This window comes from Dreissena polymorpha, chromosome 1 (genome assembly GCF_020536995.1).
Source record: "Dreissena polymorpha isolate Duluth1 chromosome 1, UMN_Dpol_1.0, whole genome shotgun sequence".
Classification (NCBI taxonomy): domain Eukaryota; kingdom Metazoa; phylum Mollusca; class Bivalvia; order Myida; family Dreissenidae; genus Dreissena; species Dreissena polymorpha.
In genome coordinates, this window is record NC_068355.1 from 86,624,999 (window position 1) to 86,649,789 (window position 24,791).

A 24,791-nucleotide genomic window follows, 5' to 3' on the forward strand; every position below is an offset into this window, starting at 1 on the left:
GATCACGCATGTACAATGTGAAACTATATTTAGTTTTAGTGCAGATTCGTTTATACGACAGAAAGACACCATTTTGTTTTACGGATCATTTCGGCTTACAGGACTGGGTGGGTCACGTAAAACATATTATATAAAATATATTTTTATAAACAACTGGTAGCAAGATGAGTTGCAGATAATTGGTCAGTAACCACATTTTAACTTATTCTTTTGACCTGTTAATTCTTTTCAGCTCAATTCAACAGTGAAAAATGCCCATAACATCACTTTTAGCCGGCTTGTCATCATAAAGTAAGTGGCAGGACAAACATATGGGCAAAACGCGTTTGAGCTCTCGTGTAAAAACAATTAAAATCTTAATTCAACTTTTCCTGGATGTTTATACCGGAAGATGCCGACAAATTTTTTCCCCCAAAAAAAGAAGAAAGACATCAAAGTGAATAAAATGATCCATCGCTATGTTGCAATAATAACAAGATGTGTTTGTGAAACACAATGTCCCCCTATATGATGTTTGACATTGTAGGATGACCTTGACCTTGTGAAGGATGACCTTAACCTTGACCTTTCACCACTCAAAATGTCCAGCTCCATGAGATACACATGCATGCCAAATATCAAGTTGCTATCTTCAATATTGCAAAAGTATTCATAAAATAAGCGATTTGGGCCACATATATTTGACCTCTGACCTTGAAGGATGACCTTGACCTTGACCTTTCACCACTCAAAATGAGCAGCTCCATGAGATGCACATGCATGCCAAATATCAAGTTGCTATCTTCAATATTGCAATAGTATTCATAAAATGAGCGATTTTGGTCACATATAATTGACCTCTGACCTTGAAGGATGACCTTGACCTTGACCTTTCACCACTAAAAATGTGCAGCTCCATGAGATACACATGCATGCCAAATATCAAGTTGCTATCTTCAATATTGCAAAAGTATTCATAAAATGAGCGATTTTGGCCACATATATTTGACCTCTGACCTTGAAGGATGACCTTGACCTTGACCTTTCACCACTCAAAATGTGCAGCTTCATGAGATACACATGCATGCCAAATATGAAGTTGCTATCTTCAATATAGCAAAAGTTATTGCAAAATGTTAAAGTTGGCGCAAACAGACCAACAGACAGACCAACAGACCAACAGACAGACAGGGCAAAAACAATATGTCCCCCACTACTATAGTGGGGGACATAAAAATACACGAAAAATGCTATATGCCCATCGTTCACATATTGAAGGAAATGAATAGTCCAATAAACCCTTACTTATAGCTGAAACTCAGAAATGCAATGTTGTACCGTTACTAGGACGGCAATGCTTGTGCAGATGTTGATTTCTGCCTGACATTATCAATTAAAGGTATGAGACAGATCATCTTGTATCATAATCCTTTGACCCTTTCTCTTCAAATTAAAACAAAAAACACCTTCATAAGCAAAGAACGGACGCTCTTGACTGAACTTAAACTACACTAATTCCAACTGCAGAGGAGTTCATTGCTCGAGAAGAAAGGCGCAGCTGTGTATTTTGGAAAATTTTAAAGGTGTTACAGCACTGCAACTTCGCAAATTAACAAATTATTTTCAAACTATTTTAACTAGTTTATCGCATTTGCAAATAATATGGAGCCTGGTGCGGCTAGAAATATCGTGCACTTTGGCCTCGAAACCTCCCAGATGTCACGATTTAGCCTTTATGTTTAAGCGAAAAAATCAGCGGGAGCATGCCCCCGGATCCCATTGGTAGATGCGCGCCTTCGGCGCCTGCTTGCTTCCGACACTTAGAGCCTGACCACTTTCAAAAGTCCGGAGACGGCCCTGCTGTAAATGTTTCATTAGATTTTCAAATGAACATTATTGAATTTGTCATCCGAAACACGCTTCCGAATTTTGATGCTAACGCGACATTAACAAATATTGTAGTGTCAAATAAACAGTGTATTATCCTTTGTCTTAATAAAAAGCGCGTGAAAATTATTCACATATGTAGATGTTGCATGGGTGGGTGGGTGTATTTTGTGTCATATAAGCACATGAACATCATGTAAGGTGATTTACGCATGTTCAGTGGGGAAAAAACGCCCCGATTGGACATTATTTCATCACATCTTTAAATAGTAACAATTGCCAAAATTAATTTGATACTTAAGAAAAAAATGGCGAATGTTTGTGTTTCTTGAAATTCTTGAGCTGTTGAGCACTTTTATCGTAAATATTTTTTTAAATGTTGTTATCAATGACTTTATTGCTGGTTTTTTTTTAAGAGTCATAATGCACCAATTTGCAAATAACGTCATTTCACTCTACAAATGTTTAAAAAAAAAAAGTATGGAGTTTGCAGCCTTCCATTCCCCCCCCCCCTAACGCAGGGGTTTTCAGCCTTATATAACAGGGGCCTATTAAAGACCCCTTCCCAATTGAAAATTTCTTTAAAATCATGCAGTTTTCCCAAAAATCCTAACTTACACCAGCTTTTTCATTTCCCAAAACAGTAATTTTAGCGAGAATTCTTCCCACAATGAGCAATTTCTTCCCAAAATCCATAGGCTAGGGCCTCTTCCCAATGAAGCAAGGAAAATCCCTGTAACGGCCCCGGGGCTGCTGAAAAAAATCCTGTGGAAGGCACTGAATGGGAATGTAACTTTTACAGGTACGTTGTAAAGAAGGAAAAAATTGCTGGAATATTATATCTCACAATAGTCTGAGCATTTAGCACTTTCCCCTATTATATACTTTTTGGTTTAAAAGGCTGTCACTGATAAGCCTGTGATGGCTGATATGTGACGAGAGTTTAAGCACATACATTTAGCCATTTTTCCCAGAACAAGGCTCATATTGTCATGAAATAAATTAGTTAATTGAAGTTATCGATATTGCTCATACATGCATAAACCCTAAAAACTGGGCCTGGATATCTCAGCGCTTCCGTTAGCTTTTAAAAGTTGGAAGTCCTGACTTCCAAGCCTAAAAGTTTGGACGTCCCATACATACATTTTGAAGTCCCACTTTTATTTCAAAATTTTAATATACATACATGTTCCAACTCTATCCATTACCCGATAATCCAGTATTATTACGATTGCTATTTTTAAAATCAAAGTACAGCCAATATTGACGTCTGCAAATGTCCGCCATTTTACGCAAGTGCACATACAAATTGAATTGTGGGATGGGGGAAGTCCCATTGAAAATGCGTTAATCACGTGACGCGATTTGAGAGCATAGAGCACTGGTCATATTTAGTAATTTCGACAAATCAACGACTGAATTTAAAATGCTACATGTACCTCCTTTCAGAAAAGTTTGCGTAGGCGGAAAGCGAATTTGGGAGTATAAAAATTCGTCTTTCTTTAAATTTTACCTAGTGCACTTCATTCCGAATTGCGATATAACTTGTCAGGTCATTCATGCATGTAGACCAATATGTATGCATAGTTTGGCAATCTCAAAACAAGTTATTTTACTAATTATTGCATTATGTGTTATGGCTGTTGATATAACAAAATACATTATTCAATTTTAGTATTTTTAAATGCGTATAATTAAACTTGTTATCCGAAATCATTTCCGGATTTTATTAATCACAGAAAGTTAAGAAAATTCTACCAACAAATAAACATTTCTCGTGTATTCTGTGTACAGATGAAAATCATGCAAAAATTAGACTTCATGTACAACATCACGTCATTCTTCCTAGGGGAAAGCGTGATTGCTGAATAAAAACTTTGTATCGCAGATGTTGCTAATATAATTGTAAACAGCTTCACGTGGGGTCAGCGTGTATTTGGCTGCCTGAGGGCTGATTGGCTGATGCGCTTACCAAGAAGAATTTGAAAGCTGAAAAAAATCAATATTGGCCACTCGCTAAGAAAATCATTGATAACAGTAGCTATAAGGCAGAGTTAACGGTCCAAATAACTTGATTTACTGTTAACATTTGTATGTGTTGTGTATTAGAAAATAGCGTACATGCGGATTATCGGACGTCCAAGGGACTTCCAACATTTGCATAATGGACGTACGATTGCCGTTTTCGGGCGTAATTTACGCCCGGACGTCCACTAACGGAAGCACTGATATCTGAAAATCCTTCAAGGCTTTAGTTCAGGCAACCAAAAAAATGTCGATTTTTATTTTATTTGACTGGCCCGACTGTTCGCTGAGGTTTCTTTAGCTACCAAGTCCAAGGCTTTAAAGTGAGAAGTCCAACAATTACTATTCCTCACAATAAAATATGCATCAATACATCAATACACAGAGTAGACATCTCAATGGAGATGCCAGACATTTGCATTCTTCAAACTTTGGTCTATATAAGTTAACTATAAACCAGAAGTAAATATAATAAACAGCATTAACCAGTAAACTTGAAGTCTGACTGAACTTCAGTCGGAAGAAATCAGAGAATTTCGGCAACACATGTTTGACGTTTAGTTAGTTGTATTTTGAAATTCTATTTACAGAAATCATGCAACGTAAACTATCCAATTAATAACCACTTAAAGTATTGACTTGCATCTGTTTCAGAAGAATCTTTGCGTTGAACAAATCCAAGAAATCGTTAAAATTCCAAATGACTGTTCCTACTTTCGATTTCGACCAGGTTACACATTCGATTTCGACTAGGTTACACAGCACATATTGTATATTCGTATCATAGCCATTTCATACCCATTAACAGTCTTGTTGCTGTCCTGTGTAATTTGAAACTAGGTAAATCTGAATACGTAAATTAATTAAAATGCAACGATAAGAATACTTTTCAAATCAGTGCGTACATGAAATCAAAGGGTTTGGGTGACGGTTAGTGAAGTGTCGTATTTATGATCAGGGGCGGCTCTAGGATTTCTGGTTAGGGGGGGGGGGGGGGGGGGGGCGGGCGGGATACTTGAAGATTTGCTAGGGGTCCAGGTGGCCGATAGTGACCCTGGTGGGTGTAGGGCAAAGGCCCCCCCCCCCGTAAGCTCTTCGATTTAAGTGATTTTGAAGGTTTTGACAACCACTTGTCGAGCATGTCACGCCTTATATACTTTCATCAAAGTATCTTCTTATAATGCCAATTCAGTGCAAAGTTTATCGTATAGGGGGTCCTGAAGCGAAAGCTTCACGATTTTAATGATTTTGAAGGCTTTTACAACCACTGCTCGAGCATGTCACGTCTTATGTACTTTCATCAAAGTACCTTCTTATAATGCCAAAACTAGTTTATAGTTTTGTGGGGTCCAGGGGGGGGTAATCTCCACGATTATAGTGATTTTGAAAGATTTGACAAGTTTAAATAGGAGATTTAGATCTAGTTAGGTGTGAAACATCAAATGAATTGACTTTACTTGGGCGATTTTAGGGCGGCGTACGCCACTCCGCCCCCCCCCTGGATCCGCCTATGATGATGGCTTTAATTGATTTGATTAACATTTACTGGCTTATTATATATATATATATATATATATATATATATATATATATATATATATATATATATATATATATATATATATATATATATATATATAGCGAACTTTAAACCTGCATAACATATGCCTGATTTACAAAAACCATTTGTCTGTGTACTATTTATGTTTTGCAGTGTCAATTTGCCCTGTAAGTGTGACCTTAATTTCCTATGTGAAACGCTATCTTCACAATATAATGATGTATCGCAAGTTGTAAAATTTTCGGAATAATTTCCATATTTGACCATTGACTTTCAGGTGCACATGCCATCAACCATTGCGTAAGGGATAATATAGTATGCAACAAGACATCTCCACAAGATGACCATATGTGATAAGTTTATTTTAAATGGCAAATTAGAGTATACATGATGATGCCATGTTTTGTACATGATACGTAGACGGACGCACGCACATTCATCGAACCTCTAATTATAGAGCACTATCGAGCTTATAAATAATTAACCAATTTTGGCAGGGGGGGGGTAATAATAATTCTTCCCCGGATCTCCGGTCGGCCGTTACAATTTTACGCCCGCCCTTTCCGCCCTTGAACGTTAAGGTCGGTGGGAATCTCCGCTTAAACTTCTATACATCTAGATCTGGAGGAAACCTCTTACAAATTTCTCTGGTGAGTGAATCAAAAGTTAAAAAAAAAGTTAAACTAAGCCATCAACATTACAAGTAGATGTGCAAGACAAAATTTTCATTCGCGAAGATTTACTTTTATTGAGTTTTACACTAAGAGACTTTTCTAACGCAACACTTTTTTAATTTATCTCAGTAATGAGCTAAGATTTTTATTTTAAATTGCACATGTGATCATTTGACTATTTTATGTGCACGATAACTATACAAGATAACCATACAAACATTCACCCTTGACAATCAGGCGATTTTGCACGTGGGGTACATGTGGTTTTTATCTTTTTGGTTTAAACTTATTTATTACGACAAAGTAACATATTCACAAGTTACATGACATTAACATTGGATTGGGCTGAAAGGCGAACCTTATTTGAGCCCTCTCCCGATAAATAATATATGCACGCATGATATTATGTCATCTTCATCTTTTTGCACGTGGAAATGTTGAAACGCGATATGATTCTAATTTTATGGCAATGCCTTCATTTAAGTAGGGTTGAAAAACATCGATTTAATTTTAAAATCAAAATGTCTCGTTTAAATTTTCAGCAGCGCAACAGCTAGTAAGCGCAATCGGCATGTTGCAGGCTACCTTCCCAATTGATGAAGCATCCGATCGTCACGGATGAATGGTTTTATCGTTTGCTTGCACATACTGTAGTTATATGATCGCATGTACAATTTTAAATCTAAATATTTACTCATAACAAGGAGATATTTAAGTTTGAAAAAAATGCAGCGTTCGAAAAGTCACCAAGCGTATTACAACGCTATTTTATTCCAATTTAATTTCAATTTCATCATTCTCGGTGGATTTTTACACCAGAAAGTCACTCAATTAATAAGAAAACAATATGGCTCGTATGAATATTCTTGAGCGCGATGTTGCAAGCCTGTCGCTCATTAAAACGTGTAAGTTAATGTGTTTTACTTTTCACATTATTATTTTACGATGTAAGATTTTGAGAACTACTTTTTCGGTGATTTTTTAATTTGTTATGTTTGATATTTTAATGTTGATCATTTTTAATTAAATTTACATTAAGTATTAGATATGTGTTGAATTAGTCTGAGTCTAATTTTTAACAAAATCCGTTCTTAAATAAGGGATCGCGCTAAGTATTGATTTGAATACGAGTTGCGTTAGAACACTCTCTAAGGGTAGGTCATTGAACTAAGCATAGCATAGCTGCCATAACAATTATTTATGTTTGAGGATTTAACTTTTTTACATTTCTCAGGCTATTGAATTGAAACCTTAAATGTCATCAACATGTAAGGCGGATGTGCAAGACATACTTTATTTATACGATTAACAGTTGCCATCGCCCTTTCACGCCAGCTGAATGTGAGCATGCTTTTTTAGTATGTTCTTTATGACATATCCACCGTATTTGTTTCTTTGAAACTTTTCTGTTTATCATATTGAGAGCCATAACATGGTCAATGTCACCGTTTGAAAAATTAATGGATCACAGATGAGGATAAAGCCTACTTTTAGACAGCCTTTTTTAATTTAATTAAAATTCGTCAGTGTTTTGCCCTCTGGAAGAAGTATGTAGTAGCCGCTTTGTTCGTCAGAATAATGATTTTAAAGAACTGAAATTTGCCTGGTTGTGAAACAATTACCCTGATAAACGTTTTAGTCTGGGTTAGGGTGTAGTCTTACTTGTGGTTGTCCGTCATTCCAAGTGTCTTTCCGCCCGTCACATATTCCCGCGCGAAATTTCACACATTTATGATCCAACTTTGATAAACCTTTATTTGCAACATCCATATAGGGTAGATACGCGCATCATTGTGATGTCGTTCCGGTTAAATGAGTTTTTGAGCGAGGGTTGCTCTTTGACGTAATTTTCCAATCGTTTTTTTTGTTTCAAAGCGAGATCTCAGACGCTAATGGTGTTTGTATTTCGAATATATGGGGTTCTTTCTCTTTAAAGAAAGACATACTATCACACAATAAGCATGTCCGAATTGTTCCCTTATATAACGCGCACCAAGCTGCCAAATCCTTACTGAAGCAGTGGTGTGTGTACAAGGCGTTCTCTTTGTTATACAACTTGTGAACGATAGACTTTTAAACGCAGCCTTATTCGACTGCAATCGAAGTTACTCCTATAAATATGAGGTCGATTTTATCGGTAGATTACGTCTTATTATTTGGAATACAATCGAAGTAAACAAAAGCGCATTATTCAAATTCAATTGCAGCAGAGCACACAAGTTGCGTAATCAGAAGAAACGCTCTAAGGAGAGATTATCCTTACCTGAATATTACACAGATGTAAATGCACAAAATACAACTTCAGTGAAGGAAAAGTGGCACTAAAATCTTGAGAACGTCCAATTTCGAGCTATCGTTCAAACAAGTGTTCTTTAAGTATGCGACCCTTGGAACACGTAGAATGCAGCCGTACTCTTCATGCAGATATACCGGTAGTCCAACGAAACGTCTCTTCTTAGAGAAAATCCAGTATAATCGCACTGCACAGGCTAATCTGAGACGACACTTGTTGCATATCCATTAAGTCTGGTTTTCCCAGAGCAAGTGTATTACATAATGTATTATTGACGGATGGTGAGAGGTAAAGCCAAAGACAAGAGCAATAACTCTCTTTCTATCGTTCAAGTATTTCCCATATCTTATTGTTTCTTGTATAGAGCATAACTAGTATTCATACTCAAAAGTAATCTTATGCAAAAAACTTCTTGAAAAGTATTAAATGGATACATATGAGCCTAGCTCTGTGTAATTGGGGCTTAATGCATGTGCGTTAAGTGTCGTCCCATATCAGCCTGTGCAGTTCGCACAGGCTAATCAGGGATGACACTTTCCGCCTAAAATGGATTTTCGCTCAGAAGAGACATTCTTTAAACAGAAAATATCATAAAAACAAAAAGTGTCGTCTCAGATTAGCCTGTGCAGACTGTACTGGCTAATCTAGGACGAAACTTTACGCACATGCATTAAACCCCCTTTTCAAAGAGCACGGCCCTTATGTAACATCATATTATGATCAAGAGCTTTAAGAGAAAATTGAGAATACAAGGCCCATGTGTCTATAGTATATTTTTGCAGAGTTATCGCCCTTTGATTATTTTCTTGCGTGTAGCAGAACTCCATAAGTATATAAGGGATTTGAAAATCATCTCAACACAATGCAGGTTTAGCACATCAACTGCTGGACACATTGTGCTAATTGTCACTACATGTATCTGACAGTAAGTGGGTAACACTGACAAATGCTAAAAGATAAATACAATTAGTAATATTTTATATTCTATTTTAGTATCTGATTTCATATAAAAAGAGATTACAAACAATATAACAAATGACATCTTATTTAAAACACAAATACATTCTTTTCTCATATTCTATATATAAATTAAACAGAAAATTACAAAGACTTTAGACATGCTCTGACTTGGTGGTGTGCAGTGCATCTATCATACCACATTTTAGTACATTATTGGGGTAGAATTACTAGTTAGGTGAGCTAACAACAACAAACAGAACAAAATAAATATTTTAAACATATTAACATACATGCGCCCAATACAATTTATCAAATAATGAAACTGAAAGTGTTAGACATAAGATTCATAAAGGCACAGTCTGGACACTTATCAGTGTATACATGTATTCATTAATTGCACAGTCTGGTGAACAATCACTCGAGTCTGGAAATGTCTCTGCCAAAGAGCAAAGTCTTGGTCCAGTCTACAGGTACCTGCATGCGCAGTCTCCAGCTGCCCAGCTGGGTCAGGTAGGCTGATCTCCAGAGGAACCAGGAGGGAAACCCTGGAAACATTACCATGGAAACATCACCATGGAAACATCCACATGGCATAATAAGCAGGGCTTGTTCTGCCAGTTGCCAAATTAGCCAATGACTACAAATGAGAAAATTTGGCTCAAGAAATTTCAATTTGGCTACAATTTTTCTTCATAACCACACATATCATATCCAATATAATAAGAATTCAGACATAACAAGGTGAATTTTGCTACAGATAATTGTAATCCAGCGGGAGCCCTGAATAAGTGCAACGAAGGCCAATGATTCACCCTAGGATAAAGAACATCAGATTATTTACATTAAAATGCCTTGCTATCAACTAACAAGAGCACCGCATAATGGGTGCCACGCTCGGCTGCGGGTGCAGTTTTGAATAAATGAAAGCTTGACATATTTTTTTTTTTTAGAGGTCACAGTGACCTTGACCTTTGACCTAGTGACACCAAATTGGGTGTGGTGTGTAGAACTCATCAAGGTGCATCTACATATGAAGTTTCAAAGTTGTAGGTTGAAGTACTTTGATTTTAGAGCCAATGTTCAAAACCTTAACAAACCTTGACAAGGACGGCGGACACAACAAGCTGGCTATGACAATACCTCGGGTTTTCCAAAAAAAAGAGCCAAGCTAAAAATCTTATTTTATTTAGAGATTTAACACACATTTCAATATTCAGGCATGAAGCTTTTTATATCAGCCGCGTTCAGGAAAACCGTGCTTAATGTGTGTGCATAAAGTGTCGTCAAAGTTAAGCCTGTGCAGTCTTTGCAGGCTAATCTGGAACGACCTTTTCTCCACTTTAATGGTATTCGATTAAGGTGGAAAGTGTTGTCCATGATAAGCATGAGCAGATTGCACAGGCTCATCTGGAAGAACACTTTACACTCATGAATTAAACCCCGTTTTCACATATAGCTCGTATAGAAATAATATGCAGATACATGTATAGCACTTTCCAGCACAACCCTTGACAAGTATGACTCTTAATCTTTCTCAAGTGTTACCCTGCAGTTTGCCCTGGGGCAGGTCTGTGAGCCCTTGGTACCCGCCAATGTAGGCCAGCATGCCAGCACTGAAGAACTTGAACTCCTCACTGGTCCTGTTGTTCAGGAGTAGAGCCAGGTACCGGCCCTGTCTCTCAGCAACCTAGAACAAACATGAAGGAATCTTGAGATATAATTTGAGCCTCGTTCTAACACAACAAGGCTTAATCTTAACGAAATTCGAGTCAAGGAGGAAAGTGCATACTGAACAAGCTAATTTTGGACAACAATTACGCACATGCATCAAGTGCCCTTTTCTCAGAGCGGGGCTCAATAACTGTTTATCCATGCTCTGAGTAATACCAACCATGCTCTGAGTTATACCAACCAGGCTCCCAGTTATACCAACCATGCTCCCAGTTATACCAACCATGCTCCCAGTTATACCAACGATGCTCTGAGTTATGTGTATACCAACGATGCTCTTGAGTTATACAAACCATGCTCTGAGTAATACCAACAATGCTCTGAAAAATACCGACGATGCTTTGAGTTATACCAACCATGCTGAGTTATACCAATGATGCTCTGAGTTAAACCAACGATGCTCTGAGTTATACCAGCCATGCTCTGAGTAATACCAAATATGCTCTGAGTTATATCAACCATGCTCTGAGTTATACCAACCATGCTCTGAGTAATACCAACAATGCTCTGAGTTATACCAACGATGCTCTGAGTTATACCAACAATGCTCTTAGTTATACCAACGATGCTCTGAGTTATATCAACCATGCTATGAGTCATACCAACCATGCTCTGAGTTATACCAACCATGCTCTGAGTTCTGCCCATATTATAGATACTCACCTGTGCAGTACAAGGTAAGGGCATGTCCACGATGTCAGCACAGTCCCCCAGGGCGTAGGACTGACCAGTTGGGTCTCCCTGCACTTGCAGGCTCCTGTTGGTGAGAATCTGCAGGAGAAAGGGCAGGGGAAATCATCATCTAAGCTTGGAATCTGTTTAACCCTTTACCACTCAAATACCCATTTTGACACAATTATAGTCCCTTAAAAAATCAAATTAAATTCAAGAACTCTCTGAATAGATTCAAGTTTTAAAGGCTTTATTACTGATTCAATAATATACATGTAGTGATGAGCAGCAAACAGCATAAAACATGCGATTTACTCACAGGGTGTTTGTGTTTTATGCTGGCTGAATATATCCATTTCCAAGTGCTTCTAACAGGGAACGGATTAAGACAAACAACATTAGAATCATAATAAGGATTCCCATGTTAAACTAATAATATACGCATAATTTAAGTTACTGGTAAACAAAAAAAGTATATTCCAAAATGTTGAATATAACATGACACCATATTATAATTACATTTTTGTGTGTTGTAATTATTATATGTATTATTATTTTTTGGAGGTTACAAGGTTTTACAATTATGTTCTGTGAGTTTCCAATTTAAATTCATAATATTGACATAACAAGAGTGCCAAACTGTCACAAGATACGCCCGTTTTAAGGCTTTGGACAACTTGATAACTTTAAAATGACCCATTTTTGAACTTGACCTACATATCATCTAGACACAACTTCTGACCAAAGTTGATGAAGATCTGATGAAAACTACTTCAATTAGAGAGCGGACACCATGCTAAATGATTGAAATGCACTAAGTGACCTCGTGACCTAGTTTTTAACCTTGCATGACCCATATTTGAACTTGACCTACATGTAGATATTGTCTAGACACAACTTCTGACCAAATTTGGTGAAGATCGGATGATAACTACTTCAATTAGAGAGCGGACACCATGCTAAATGCTTGAAATGGTTTAAGTGACCCTGTGACCTAGTTTTTGACCCGGCATGACCCATATTTGAACTTGACCTAAACATTGTCTAGATACAACTTCTGACCAAGTTTGGTGAAGATCGGATGAAAACTACTTCAATTAGAGAGCGGACACCATGCTAAATGCTTGAAATACACTAAGTGACCCTGTGACCTAGTTTTTGACCCGGCATGACCCATATTCGAACTTGACCTAGATATTGTCTAGATACAACTTCTGACCAAGTTTGGTGAAGATCGGATGAATACAATTTGAATTAGAGTCCGGACAAAGTGGCGCCGTTGAAAATGCACTAATTGACCCTATGACCTAGTTTTTGACCCGGCATGACCCATATTCGAACTTGGCCTATATATCAACTAGATGCAACTGCTGACCAAGTTTGGTGAAGATCGGATGAATACAATTTGAAATAGAGTCCGGACAAAGTGGCCCCTTTGAAAATGCACTTATTGACCCTATGACCTAGTTTTTGACCCGGCATGACCCATATTCGAACTTGGCCTAGATATCAACTAGATGCAACTGCTGACCAAGTTTGGTGAAGATCGGATGAATACAATTTGAAATAGAGTCCGGACAAAGTGGCCCCTTTGAAAATGCACTTATTGACCCTATGACCTAGTTTTTGACCCGGCATGACCCATATTCGAACTTGGCCTAGATATCAACTAGATGCAACTGCTGACCAAGTTTGGTGAAGATCGGATGAATACAATTTGAATTAGAGTCCGGACAAAGTGATGCCTTCCGCCCGCCGCCCGCCGCCCACCGCCCGCCGCCCGCCGCCCGCCGCCCGCCGCCAAGGGGTTTCACATAATACGTCCCGTATTTTATACGGGCGTATAAAAATTAAAATTCATAATATTGGCATAGAAATGAGACCTGCTTTGGGTAAACAGGGCTAATTGCATGTGCGTCAAGTGTTGTCCTAGATAAGCCAGTGCAGTCCAAAAAGGCTTGTCAGGGATGACACTTCCACTTTGAAAGTATTTTACGTTTAAAGAAAGTATCTTTTCAGCAAAAATCCACTTTAGGCGGAAAGTGTTGACCCTGATTAACCTGTCCTGACTGCACCGGCTAATCTGGGACGACACTGCGCACATGCAATAATAATCCATGTTTCCTGAAAGCATGTCTCTAATTATCATTGCTTATCTATAGTCAATAAAGCTTTAAACCTGTCCCCTTGGGTTCTTGGGGATGTCCATGTCCCGTACAAACTCCCTGGGAGCCAGGCCTGTACTCCAGACTACCAGACCACACGGCAACTTGCCTCCAGTCTTCAACACCACGTGGTCCTCGTACACACCTATAGCAGTCAGTTTTGTTAAGAAATAGGATAAATAGAATAAACAGAGCACCAGGCTAGTGTCAAATACACATAAATTTATTGGCTCAGCATGTAAAAACCTGGTTTGGTCCATACTAAGGACAGGCATTTTTACTAGCTGGTCAACATCTTTTATAACCCAGTAGAAGGAATCATTATGCAATCAATATAAGCAGAAGAAATTTACCAAAGTATATATTGTTCTTAAATTAAAGACTGGTTGATTTTATAATAATAAAAAACAAGAGATGTGTTTGTCAGAAACGCAATGCCCATTAATGCCGCTTTGATTTTTTTATTATTGACCTTTGACCTTGATGGATGACCTTGACCTTTCACCACTCAAAATGTGCAGCTCCATGAGATACACATGCATGAAAAAATATCAAGTTGCTATGTTCAATATTGCAAAAGTTATGAAGAAGGTTAAAGTTTTGGTTAAGTTTTGGGACACACACACACACACACACACATACAATGACAGACAGGCCAAAAACAATATATCCCCAATCTTTTGATCCGGGGGAATACAAATATTGCTTTCTCTGTCAGTTATTTAAATAATTTAATCTCTTACTATCACTTGAAAAGCTAGTTATATTTGTGCAGTCTGCACAAGCTACTCAGTGACGTCACTTTCCGGTTTAATGCAATTTTGCGAAGAAGAGACTTCCTTTAAAGGAACAAGGCCTGTTTGTAAAACATGCATGCCCCCCATATGGGCTGTCAGTTGTAGTGGCAGCAATTATGTGAATACTCTTTTTGGCACTGTGACCTTGACCTTTGACCTAGTGACCTGAAAATCAAAAGGGGTCATCTGCGAGTAATGATCAATGTACCTATGAAGTTTCATGATCCCAGGCGTAAGCGCTCTTGAGTTATCATCCGGAAACCATTTTACTGTGTCAAGTCACTGTGACCTTGACCTTTGACCTAGTGACCTGAAAGTCAATAGAGGTCATCTGCGAGTCATGATCAATGTACCTATGAAGTTTCATGATCCTAGGCGTAAGCGTTCTCGAGTTATCATCCGGAAACCATTTTACTAAGTTGAGTCACCGTAACCTTGACCTTTGACCTAGTGACCTGAAAATCAATAGGGGTCATCTGCGAGTCATGATCAATGTACCTATGAAGTTTCATGATCCTAGGCATAAGCGTTCATAAGTTATCATCCAGAGACCATTTTTCTATTTCGGGTCACCGTGACCTAAACATTTGACCTAGTGACCTGAAAATCAACATGGGTCATCTGCGAGTCATGATCAATGTACCTATGAAGTTTCATGATCCTAGGAATAAGTGTTCTTGAGTTATCATCCGGAAACCATTTTACTATTTCAGATCACCGTGACCTTGACCTTTGACCTAGCGACCTCTAAATCAATAGGGGTCATCTGCAAGTCATGATCAATGTACCTATGACGTTTCATGATCCTAGGTCTAAGCGTTCTTGAGTTATCATCCAGAAACCATCTGGTGGAAGGACATACGGACGGACCGACATGTGCAAAACAATATACCCCCTCTTCTTCGAAGGGGAGCATAAAAATACCATTAAAGCGAATTAAGCCAGCGCAAACTGCATAGGCTTATCTGAGATGACACGGAGCGAGGCTCATTTAAACATGAGGTACATACATACCAGTCACCAAATCCCTTGCCAATGTGAAGCCTCGTCTGCTCTGTATTTGTTTCTCTGCAAACTTTTGGAGACGCTTGTCAAACGAACCAAGAATTTTATTGGACTCAACAAGAGTGACTCGTACACTGTCCTTCTTCCCCTTGTACAGCCTGGCTACATCCTGGAACAGGTTCATAGAATATTGTATATGTATACTGCCTCCTGGGCTTCATGCAAGTGCGTAGTAAAATGTAAAACAAAAACTAGCCTGTGCAGTCTGCTTTTATGATATTTTTAGTTTGAAGGAAGTCTCCTAGAACTATATGCTCATGCATTAAGCCCAGTTGTCCCAGAATGTAACTCATATTTAGTCTATCAATGAAAAAAAACCAAAAGATAAAAAAAGGCTTTTTCTTGCTTCAATTTTCTGGAGCCAAAATGTATCATACTACAGATAATACAAAAGATAACAGATTTATTAAGTTATAACAAAGCAGTCTACAACACCTCTAAAATAGAACCTTAGTAACAACTTTGTCATTGAGTCAGATAGCTGCTAGATACCGTAAGTTAATGCTCAATGTATTCAAGAAAGGGGAAATATTCATCATGACCAGGTTTCCTTATTTCCAAATATTGATATTTTAATTCTTCAAAGAGTCAGAGGTCTGTATATAATTTACAAAAGGGGTTGTGTTTAATTTGTGAAAATATAACAAACACAATTTCAATTTCACATAAAGATAGATCTTCTTGAAAGCACTGTAAAGACAGCAAAATATGTAAATATCTAGAACAATTAAAACAAGAAACCGTCGGAGACAGGTGATGCTCCCCAAAGGTTTTTTTTGTCACAATATTGCACTATATATTCAGATAAAAGGAAACGTCTTGAGGGCACAGTAGTTGGGGGGACAAGAATTTTTTTATATAAAATTTCAAAGGGCCATAACTCTGTAAAAACAAGAGCACCGCCTTGCGGTTGCAGACCGCTCATCTATTGTTCTTTTTAAAGGTGTAGGGACCTATCTCAATTTCAATCACAAAGGAGGGAGGGGTGGAGTGGAGAGTGGTGTAAAGTGTGGAAGTGTGGTCATTTATTACATTATCTTCCAAAAATGCAAAAAACAAACAAAAAAAACATTTTTTTTTGAGGGGGGGATTCTTGGGTGGGATGGTTGGACGGTATTTCAAAAATAAAATAATAAAAATAAATATTTGTATTTATTAACCATGTTTGAAAAAAAAAGATATGTGTTCTTCAGAAACACAATGCCCCCTATTCCGCCACTTCGAATTTTTTTTTTTTTTCCTCTGACCCCTGGAAGGATGACCTTGAACTTCCCCCACTCAAAATGTGCAGCTTTATGAGAACGCCGCTTTGAAATATATTTTTTTTACCTTTGACCTTGAAGGATGACCTTGACCTCGAAGGATGACCTTGACCTTCCACCACTCAAAATGTGCAGCTTCATGAGAACGCCACTTTGAATTTTTTATTTTTTACCTTGAAGAATGACCTTGACCTTGAACTTCCACCACTCAAAATGTGCAGCTTCATGATAACGCTGCTTTGAAAAAATAAATAAAAATTGACCTTTGACCTTGAAGATGACCTCAAAGGATGACCTTTGCCTTGAAGGATGACCTTGACCTTGAACTTCCACCACTCAAAATGTGCAGCTTCATGAGACACACATGCATGCCAAATATCAAGTTGCTATCTTCAATATTAAACAAGAGTGCCAAACTGTCACAAGATACGCCCGTTTGAAGGTTTTGGACAACTTGATAGCTTTACCATTTGAGTGGCAAAATGATATATTTTTGAAAATTAAGCAGCACATATTTGAACTTGACCTAGATATCAATTAGACACAACTTCTGACCAAATTTGGTAAAGACAGGATGAAAACTACTTCAATTAGAGAGCGGACACCATGCTAAATGCTTGAAATGCATTAAGTGACCTAGTTTTTGACCCAGCAAGACCCATATTTGTTCTTGACCTAGATATCATTTAGACTCAACTTCTGACCAAATTCAGTGAAGATCAGATGAAAACTACTTAAAGTAGAGAGCGGACACCATGCTAAACGCTTGAAATTCATTAAGTGACCTTGTGACCTATTTTTTGACCCGCCAAGACACATATTTGTTCTTGACCTAGATATCATTTAGACACAACTTCTGACCGAATTCGGTGAAGATCGGATGAAAAATACTTCAATTAGAGAGCGGACACCATGCTAAATCCTTGAAATGCACTAAGTGACCCAGTGACCTAGTTTTTAACCCAGCATGACCCATATTCGGACTTGACCTAGATATCAACTAGATGCAACTACTGACCAAGTTTGGTGAAGATCGGATGAATACAATTTGAATTAGAGTCCGGACAAAGTGGCGCCGTTGAAAATGCACTAATTGACCCTATGACCTAGTTTTTGACCCGGCATGACCCATATTCGAACTTGGCCTATATATCAACTAGATGCAACTGCTGACCAAGTTTGGTGAAGATCGGATGAATACAATTTGAAATAGAGTCCGGACAAAGTGGCCCCTTTGAAAATGCACTTATTGACCCTATGACCTAGTTTTTGACCCGGCATGACCCATATTCGAACTTGGCCTAGATATCAACTAGATGCAACTGCTGACCAAGTTTGGTGAAGATCGGATGAATACAATTTGAATTAGAGTCCGGACAAAGTGGCGCCGTTGAAAATGCACTAATTGACCCTATGACCTAGTTTTTGACCCGGCATGACCCATATTCGAACTTGGCCTATATATCAACTAGATGCAACTGCTGACCAAGTTTGGTGAAGATCGGATGAATACAATTTGAAATAGAGTCCGGACAAAGTGGCCCCTTTGAAAATGCACTTATTGACCCTATGACCTAGTTTTTGACCCGGCATGACCCATATTCGAACTTGGCCTAGATATCAACTAGATGCAACTGCTGACCAAGTTTGGTGAAGATCGGATGAATACAATTTGAATTAGAGTCCGGACAAAGTGATGCCTTCCGCCCGCCGCCCGCCGCCAGCCGCCAAGGGGTTTCACATTATACGTCCCGTATTTTATACGGGCGTATAAAAAGTTATGGCCAATGTTAAAGTTTTCGGACGGACAGACTCCATATATTTGACCTTTGACCTTGAAGGATGACCTTGACCTTCACCTTTCACCACCCAAAATGTTCAGCTCCATGCGATACACATGCATGCCAAATATCAAATTGCTATCTTCAATATTGAAAAAGTTATGGCCAATGTTCAAGTTATCGGACGGACAGACACCATAAATTTGACATTTGACCTTGAAGGATGACCTTGACCTTTCACCACTCAAAATGTGTAGCTCCATGACATACACATGCATGCCAAATATCAAGTTGCTATCTTCAATAGTGAAAAAGTTATGGCCAATGTTTAAGTTTTTTCGGACGGATGGACAGACTGACTGACATACTGACGGACTGTTCAACTGCTATATGCCACCCTGCGGGGGGAATAAACATTATTTTTTGGGGGGTGGGGGGTGGGGGGGGGGTATAGTGTGAGAGTTTGGTGTTTATTCATAAAAAATTGGGGCTGGGGGGGGGGGATTCAGGGGGGGGGCCTGGGGGATGGTTTGGGTGGAGTCTATTGTGGTATGTCAGGTCAGAGTGGTTATGTCTAAGTATCAATTAAATCTTATCATAAATAAAGAAGTAATGGCAATTTTAGCAAAATTTAATAATTTGACCTTGAGAATCAAGGTCATTCAAAGGTCAAGGTAAAATTCAACTTGCCAGGTACAGTAACCTCATGATAGCATGAAAGTATTTGAAGTTTGAAAGCAATTGCCTTGATATTTTAGAAGTAAAGTGGATCTAAACACAAAATGTAACCATATATTCAAAGTTACTAAGTCAAAAAAGGGCCATAGTGACAACCAGAGTTATGCAACTTGTCCTTTTACTGTCCCCTTATGATAGTTTGCGAGTGTTCCAAGTATGAAAGCAATATCTATGATACTTTAGGGGTAAAGTGGACCAAAACACAAAACTTAACCAAATTTTCAATTTTCTAAGTATAAAGGGCCCATAATTCCGTCCAAATGCCAGTCAGAGTTACATAACTTTGCCTGCATAGTCCCCTTATGATAGTTAATAAGTGTTGCAAGTATGAAAGCAATAGCTTTGATACTGTAGGAATAAAGTGGACCTAAACACAAAACTTAACCAAAATTTCAATTCTCTAAGTATAAAAAGGGCACATAATTCTGTCAAAATGCCAGTCAAAATGCCAGTCAGAGTTACATTACTTTGCCTGCACAGTCCCCTTATGATAGTTAGTAAGTGTTGCAAGTATGAAAGCAATAGCTTTAATACTTAAGGAATAAAATGGACCTAAACACAAAACTTAACCAAAATTTTCAATTTTATAAGTATAAAAAGGGCACATAATTCTGTCAAAATGCACGCCAGAGTTATCTAACTTTGCCTGCCCAGTTCCCTCATGATAGTTAGTAAGTGTACCAAGTTTGAATGCAATAGCATTGATACTTTCTGAGAAAAATGGACCTAAACGCAAAACTTAACCGGACGCCGAGGCCAACGCCAAGGTGATGACAATAGCTCATATTTTTTTTTCAAAAAATAGATGAGCTAAAAAGAATCATCCCACCAGAACCTGCTGATAATATGCACATCTCCTCTTGGTAGTGAAGCTTCCCATAAAGTTTCATTGAATTCCGGTCATTAGTTGCTGAGAAATAGCCCGGACAAGAATTGCACTATATGTACAGTTAATGGAAAATTTCAAAGGGCCATAACTCTATGAAAAATCATTTGACCAGATCCCGCTGATAATATGCACATCTCCTCTTGGTAGTGAAGCTTCCCGTAAAGTTTCATTAAATTCTGGTCATTAGTTGCTGAGAAATAGCCCGGACAAGAATTGCACTATATGTACAGTTAATGGAAAATTTCAAAGGGCCTTCACTCTGTGAAAAATCATCCGACCAGAACCTGCTGATAATATGCACATCTCCTCTTGGTAGTGAAGCTTCTCATAAAGTTTCATTAAATTCCGGTCATAAGTTGCTGAGAAATAGCCTGGACAAAAATTGTGCACGGCGAACACACGCACGGACACACGGAGTCGGACGGACGGACAGACAAAGCGGCGACTATTTTTGGGGGAGCATAAAAATATCTGTAAATCCAATAACCTTGCCAGTAATATTTCTGACAGAGTTGTTAATAGAGTAAAGTTTAAAAGACTTCATTTCCAACCTTAAGATATCGAAGAGCAGCAAACAGCATAAAATCTGAACAGCCTGCCAGTTACTCGTAGGCTGTTCAGAACAGTGTTTAAGTTTTATGCTGGTTGCATAAAGCCATTTGCATTTTTCGGAAGAGGATTAATTTTTGTGATATCTGCTAACCTGTTCAACAAAGTCATACACCTCTGCCCCAAACTCGACCCCAGTAGGCCCCCCTCCCACAATAACGATATGTAGCAGCCTGTCACTCTCCGCCTGGGACACGGTCGGCTGAGTCGCCAGCTCAAAGTTGCTCAATATCTTGTTACGAATCTTTCTAGCATCACCCACTTCCTTTAATGTAGAAATCATAAATATAAGCCTGGCTGTGGGAAAATGGAGTTCAATGCTTGAGTGCAGTGTGGTACAATTAGCCTGTGCTGACTGCACAGTTTAATCATAAACAACACTTTCCACTTTTATTGCATTTTTCATTTACAGGAAGTCTCTTCTAGTTCTACATGAAATCACTTTTAGATGAAAAGTATTTTCCTATAAATTAGCCTTTGTAGACTGCACAAGCTAACAAGAGAAATAAGAAACGACACTCTATTCAGATGCATTAAGCCTCATTTTACCATAGGGAGCTCAGATGTATACAAAACAGATATAACAAGTAATTGTTTATAATAGGATTCTGGTATATAAATCACCTCATGAAAAACATCTTTATGAGCCTTCCACTGAGAAAATGGGACTCGCTGCATGTGTGAAAAAAGTCTACCCAAATTAGCCTGAACAGTCCTTACAGTCTTGTCTGGATTGACACTTTCCATCTAAACTGGATTTTAGGCTTTTTTAGCTGTTAAGAAACTTTCTTCAAACAAAAAAATACCATAAAGGCGTGAAGTGTTGGGCCTTGTTGCAAAGGCTAATCTGAGACAACGCTTTACGCACATGCATTAAAACCAGCTTTTTCGCACAAGGCTTGCACAATAACATCTATATGTTGCCTCTATCTTACCTTTAGAAAGAAAGCATGCTCAGCGACCCCCGGTGTGTTGTATGTGTTACTAAGGGAGCCGACTCCAATCACCAGCCGGTCATACTCCACATCATAGCAGGCTCCTGGTTTCAACGCACTCTCACAGTGGACAACGTGCTTGGTGAAATCAATACCAGTGGCACGCGACAAGTGAAAATCTTCCAATTTACGAAACCCAAAATTGCGAACAGGCTCAAGTATGGATCTAAACCGAAATCAAAATAGATCATTTCATCAATAAATTTTCCATAACAGGTTACTTGACATATCAACAAGGAAACAATTAATACAGATTCGCATAAAAAATATTATTTAGTTTAAACCTATTTATTTTAGCTTGATTGCGTCGAAAGCCTTAGGCTTATATAAACGCTCTCGAGTCCGTTTCCTGGGCCTAGAACCAGTACTTGGTGTCTTTGGGGGAGATCTAAAGAACGCTCCCACGGTGGGGATCGAACCCGTGACCTCGCGGTCGCAAGGCGGACACCATATCCATTACACCACAGCGACCTTAAAAATATATTATTTATATAAAAATATTATTTATCAGACAAACATATAAAGATGACTTCTATCACTGATTAATTTTACTGTTAAATAACTTTCAATAAGTTTAAGAAGACTTGAGAAGCTAAAGGAGCAAGGGTTGATAAAATGATTAAGATCTAAAAAATATTATCACTTAATATAACTTATTGCTGAGTATAAGCGTAGTCCCAAACACAACTTATCTTCAAGGATACACATCATCTCAATAATAACATATCTGACAGGATATTGCCTTGCCTGAATTCCAGAGTCCCCACGGTGGTGCTGCACAGGAGCGGAGTGAAGAGGAAGTGGTTTCGAGGACTTATTACTGTGACATCAAACTGCTTTTTATCAATGTTCTTAAGAACACTGTAGCTACCCCAGCCTGTACCGAGTATAACCAGGCGTTTCCTTCCTGATACTGTGGTCAAATATCTCACTGAATGACACAGATAAATTTGGCATTTCAAAGTTTTTCGGGTAGCTAGTGATAACATTCTTAATGAAAGATCACAACAATGTTGAGGGTGAATTAATTAAACTCCACCGTAGAACGTTGATCAAAGATGCGGTTTGCGCAATACAACACTATCCTCAAGTTTATCCACTCAAGTATTGTCTTCAAGAAAAAATTCATTACTTATGTACATTCCATAATCATAGCTTCCAACATAATGCATGAATGACGACAATATAGTGTCACAACAAGCTTGTTTTGAAACTTATTAATGTATTGCATCATCAAATGAGATCTAATGCAATAGTAATTGTTACTTGCTAAAAGCCTTCAAATTCTGAAAAGACACAAGAACATTTTTTTTTAATTAAAATAATATAATTACTTTGGGCAAAAAGAGCACTTTGTATCATTTAGACATTTTTATCTTTGATTTTTCGTTTACAGTCCGGGGCATTAGTGTTCTCTCCTTGATAAAACTGTTTGAGGATTTCCACAGCCCTGTCAGCCATCAGACCGGAGGTACATTCAAACTTGGGTCCCAACTGGTCAAGGTCATCTGAGTGGACGTCCAGCACTGACCCACAACCTCCAAACCTGTCGTTGGAACACCCATACACAACTCGCCCCAGTCCCACAGTCCTCAGTGCACCCGTACACATGATACACGGCTCGACAGTCACGTACAGAGTGCTAGCTCTTAAAACGTCATTGGGATCTCTATTTTGAGAATTGCACCACAAGAACACCTGATCTATTGCCACAATTTCAGCATGCCGGGTGGCGTTTTTTGTTTCGTTCACTTCATTCCTTCCAGTGGCAAGCAGCTGATTATTGTACACTATGATACAGCCTACTGGGACCTCCTTGTTTCTGAGCGCGTCTTCTGCAAATTCAAAGCTTCTCTCCATCCAGAAAACAGACTGTTTGTCATCATCCATATCATAGGTATAGTAAATGTTCTATTGGTCTGTTAATATTATGAAACAATATGTGGACTTTTTAGACAATGTTCATTATTTCAAAGTCCCATTGGAAAACGTTAAATGGTAAGGGCTGGGCATGCAATCAGGTTAGTAGAGTAAAAATGAGGCTGGTGATATAACCTAGCTAAAAGTTAACTGTCCTGCAATGAACGCCATAAAATATTTGTGTGTTATGCTCTATATTAAGTCGTGGGAAAATGTATAGCTATATCAATTGGTACAATATTTTAGTAATAAGCGAGTCTAAATCAATAAAAAAAAAGGTTAATGACTCAGTGTATCCCTTTGAAAACAAATTTGGTTATTATTTTATGTTTTTAACATACACAACTTTTCACTGTTGGATTGTTTTCATTTCGTCAACATTTCGTGTTGGAAATGATGTCCTACGTACATGTACTTGAGTCGTGGATTCTGATTGGCAGTTGTATGTCAACAACTATGTCATGCTGTAAACACACTAATTCAATATAAATTTTAGGTTACATTCTATTTGGACCTTACCATAAACGCAAACTATCAAATTAAAGATTTTACTTCTAAATTTTTTATTTAAGCTTACCCTAACCCATAACCCATAACAAAAAAGAAGCTGTAAATCGTTGTCTTAAAAAGGCGAAAAGCCCGATGCTCACGTTGGGTGTGAGACAATTGACCCCCTGGACAATTGACCAGTCGCCAAGTTATCGATCGCTCCGCCCACATAGTCACGTGGTCTAGTGATTAGAAAACTCCGACAAGCAGATCGCAATTATAGCGGATTACGTGAGGGA

General features: G+C 38.3%; 3 protein-coding genes and 2 long non-coding RNA genes across 7 annotated transcripts in view; all 5 read right to left on the reverse strand.

Annotated features, from left to right (window-relative positions):
* LOC127838916 (uncharacterized) overlaps positions 1-4,644 on the reverse strand; it is a 53,811-nt gene extending 49,167 nt beyond the window's left edge. The window contains exon 1 of the mRNA XM_052367023.1: positions 4,535-4,644. The gene's annotated coding sequence lies outside the window, so the exon portion shown is untranslated. The remainder of the gene's footprint in view (positions 1-4,534) is intronic.
* Positions 4,645-9,389: 4,745 nt separating this feature from the next.
* On the reverse strand, positions 9,390-24,612 carry LOC127838952 (uncharacterized). 3 transcript variants are annotated; one of them, XM_052367089.1, is made up of 9 exons: positions 24,581-24,598; positions 22,831-23,369; positions 22,024-22,249; positions 21,183-21,353; positions 15,759-15,918; positions 13,962-14,092; positions 11,774-11,881; positions 10,925-11,066; positions 9,390-9,924 (listed from the first exon to the last, which is right to left on the reverse strand). In XM_052367089.1, the coding sequence occupies exons 2-9, from the start codon at positions 23,070-23,072 to the stop codon at positions 9,794-9,796; spliced, it is 1,311 nt and encodes a 436-aa protein (XP_052223049.1). In that variant the 5' UTR covers positions 23,073-23,369; positions 24,581-24,598; the 3' UTR covers positions 9,390-9,793. The 3 variants fall into 3 exon arrangements, with proteins under 3 accessions (XP_052223049.1, XP_052223064.1, XP_052223057.1); XM_052367104.1 differs by lacking the exon at positions 22,831-23,369 and having other exon boundaries at positions 24,581-24,612; XM_052367097.1 differs by lacking the exons at positions 21,183-21,353; positions 24,581-24,598 and having other exon boundaries at positions 22,831-23,079.
* On the reverse strand, positions 12,647-13,536 carry LOC127839014 (uncharacterized). The gene is made up of 2 exons (XR_008030110.1): positions 13,402-13,536; positions 12,647-13,089 (listed from the first exon to the last, which is right to left on the reverse strand). It is a non-coding gene; the product is annotated as an uncharacterized LOC127839014 (long non-coding RNA).
* LOC127839009 (uncharacterized) lies at positions 17,577-18,979 on the reverse strand. The gene is made up of 2 exons (XR_008030103.1): positions 18,646-18,979; positions 17,577-18,489 (listed from the first exon to the last, which is right to left on the reverse strand). It is a non-coding gene; the product is annotated as an uncharacterized LOC127839009 (long non-coding RNA).
* Positions 23,437-24,002, reverse strand: LOC127838998 (tRNA-specific adenosine deaminase 2-like). Its single transcript, XM_052367147.1, has one exon. It carries the CDS (start codon positions 23,971-23,973, stop codon positions 23,446-23,448), a length of 528 nt encoding a protein of 175 aa, XP_052223107.1. The 5' UTR covers positions 23,974-24,002; the 3' UTR covers positions 23,437-23,445.
* Positions 24,613-24,791: the final 179 nt, after the last annotated feature.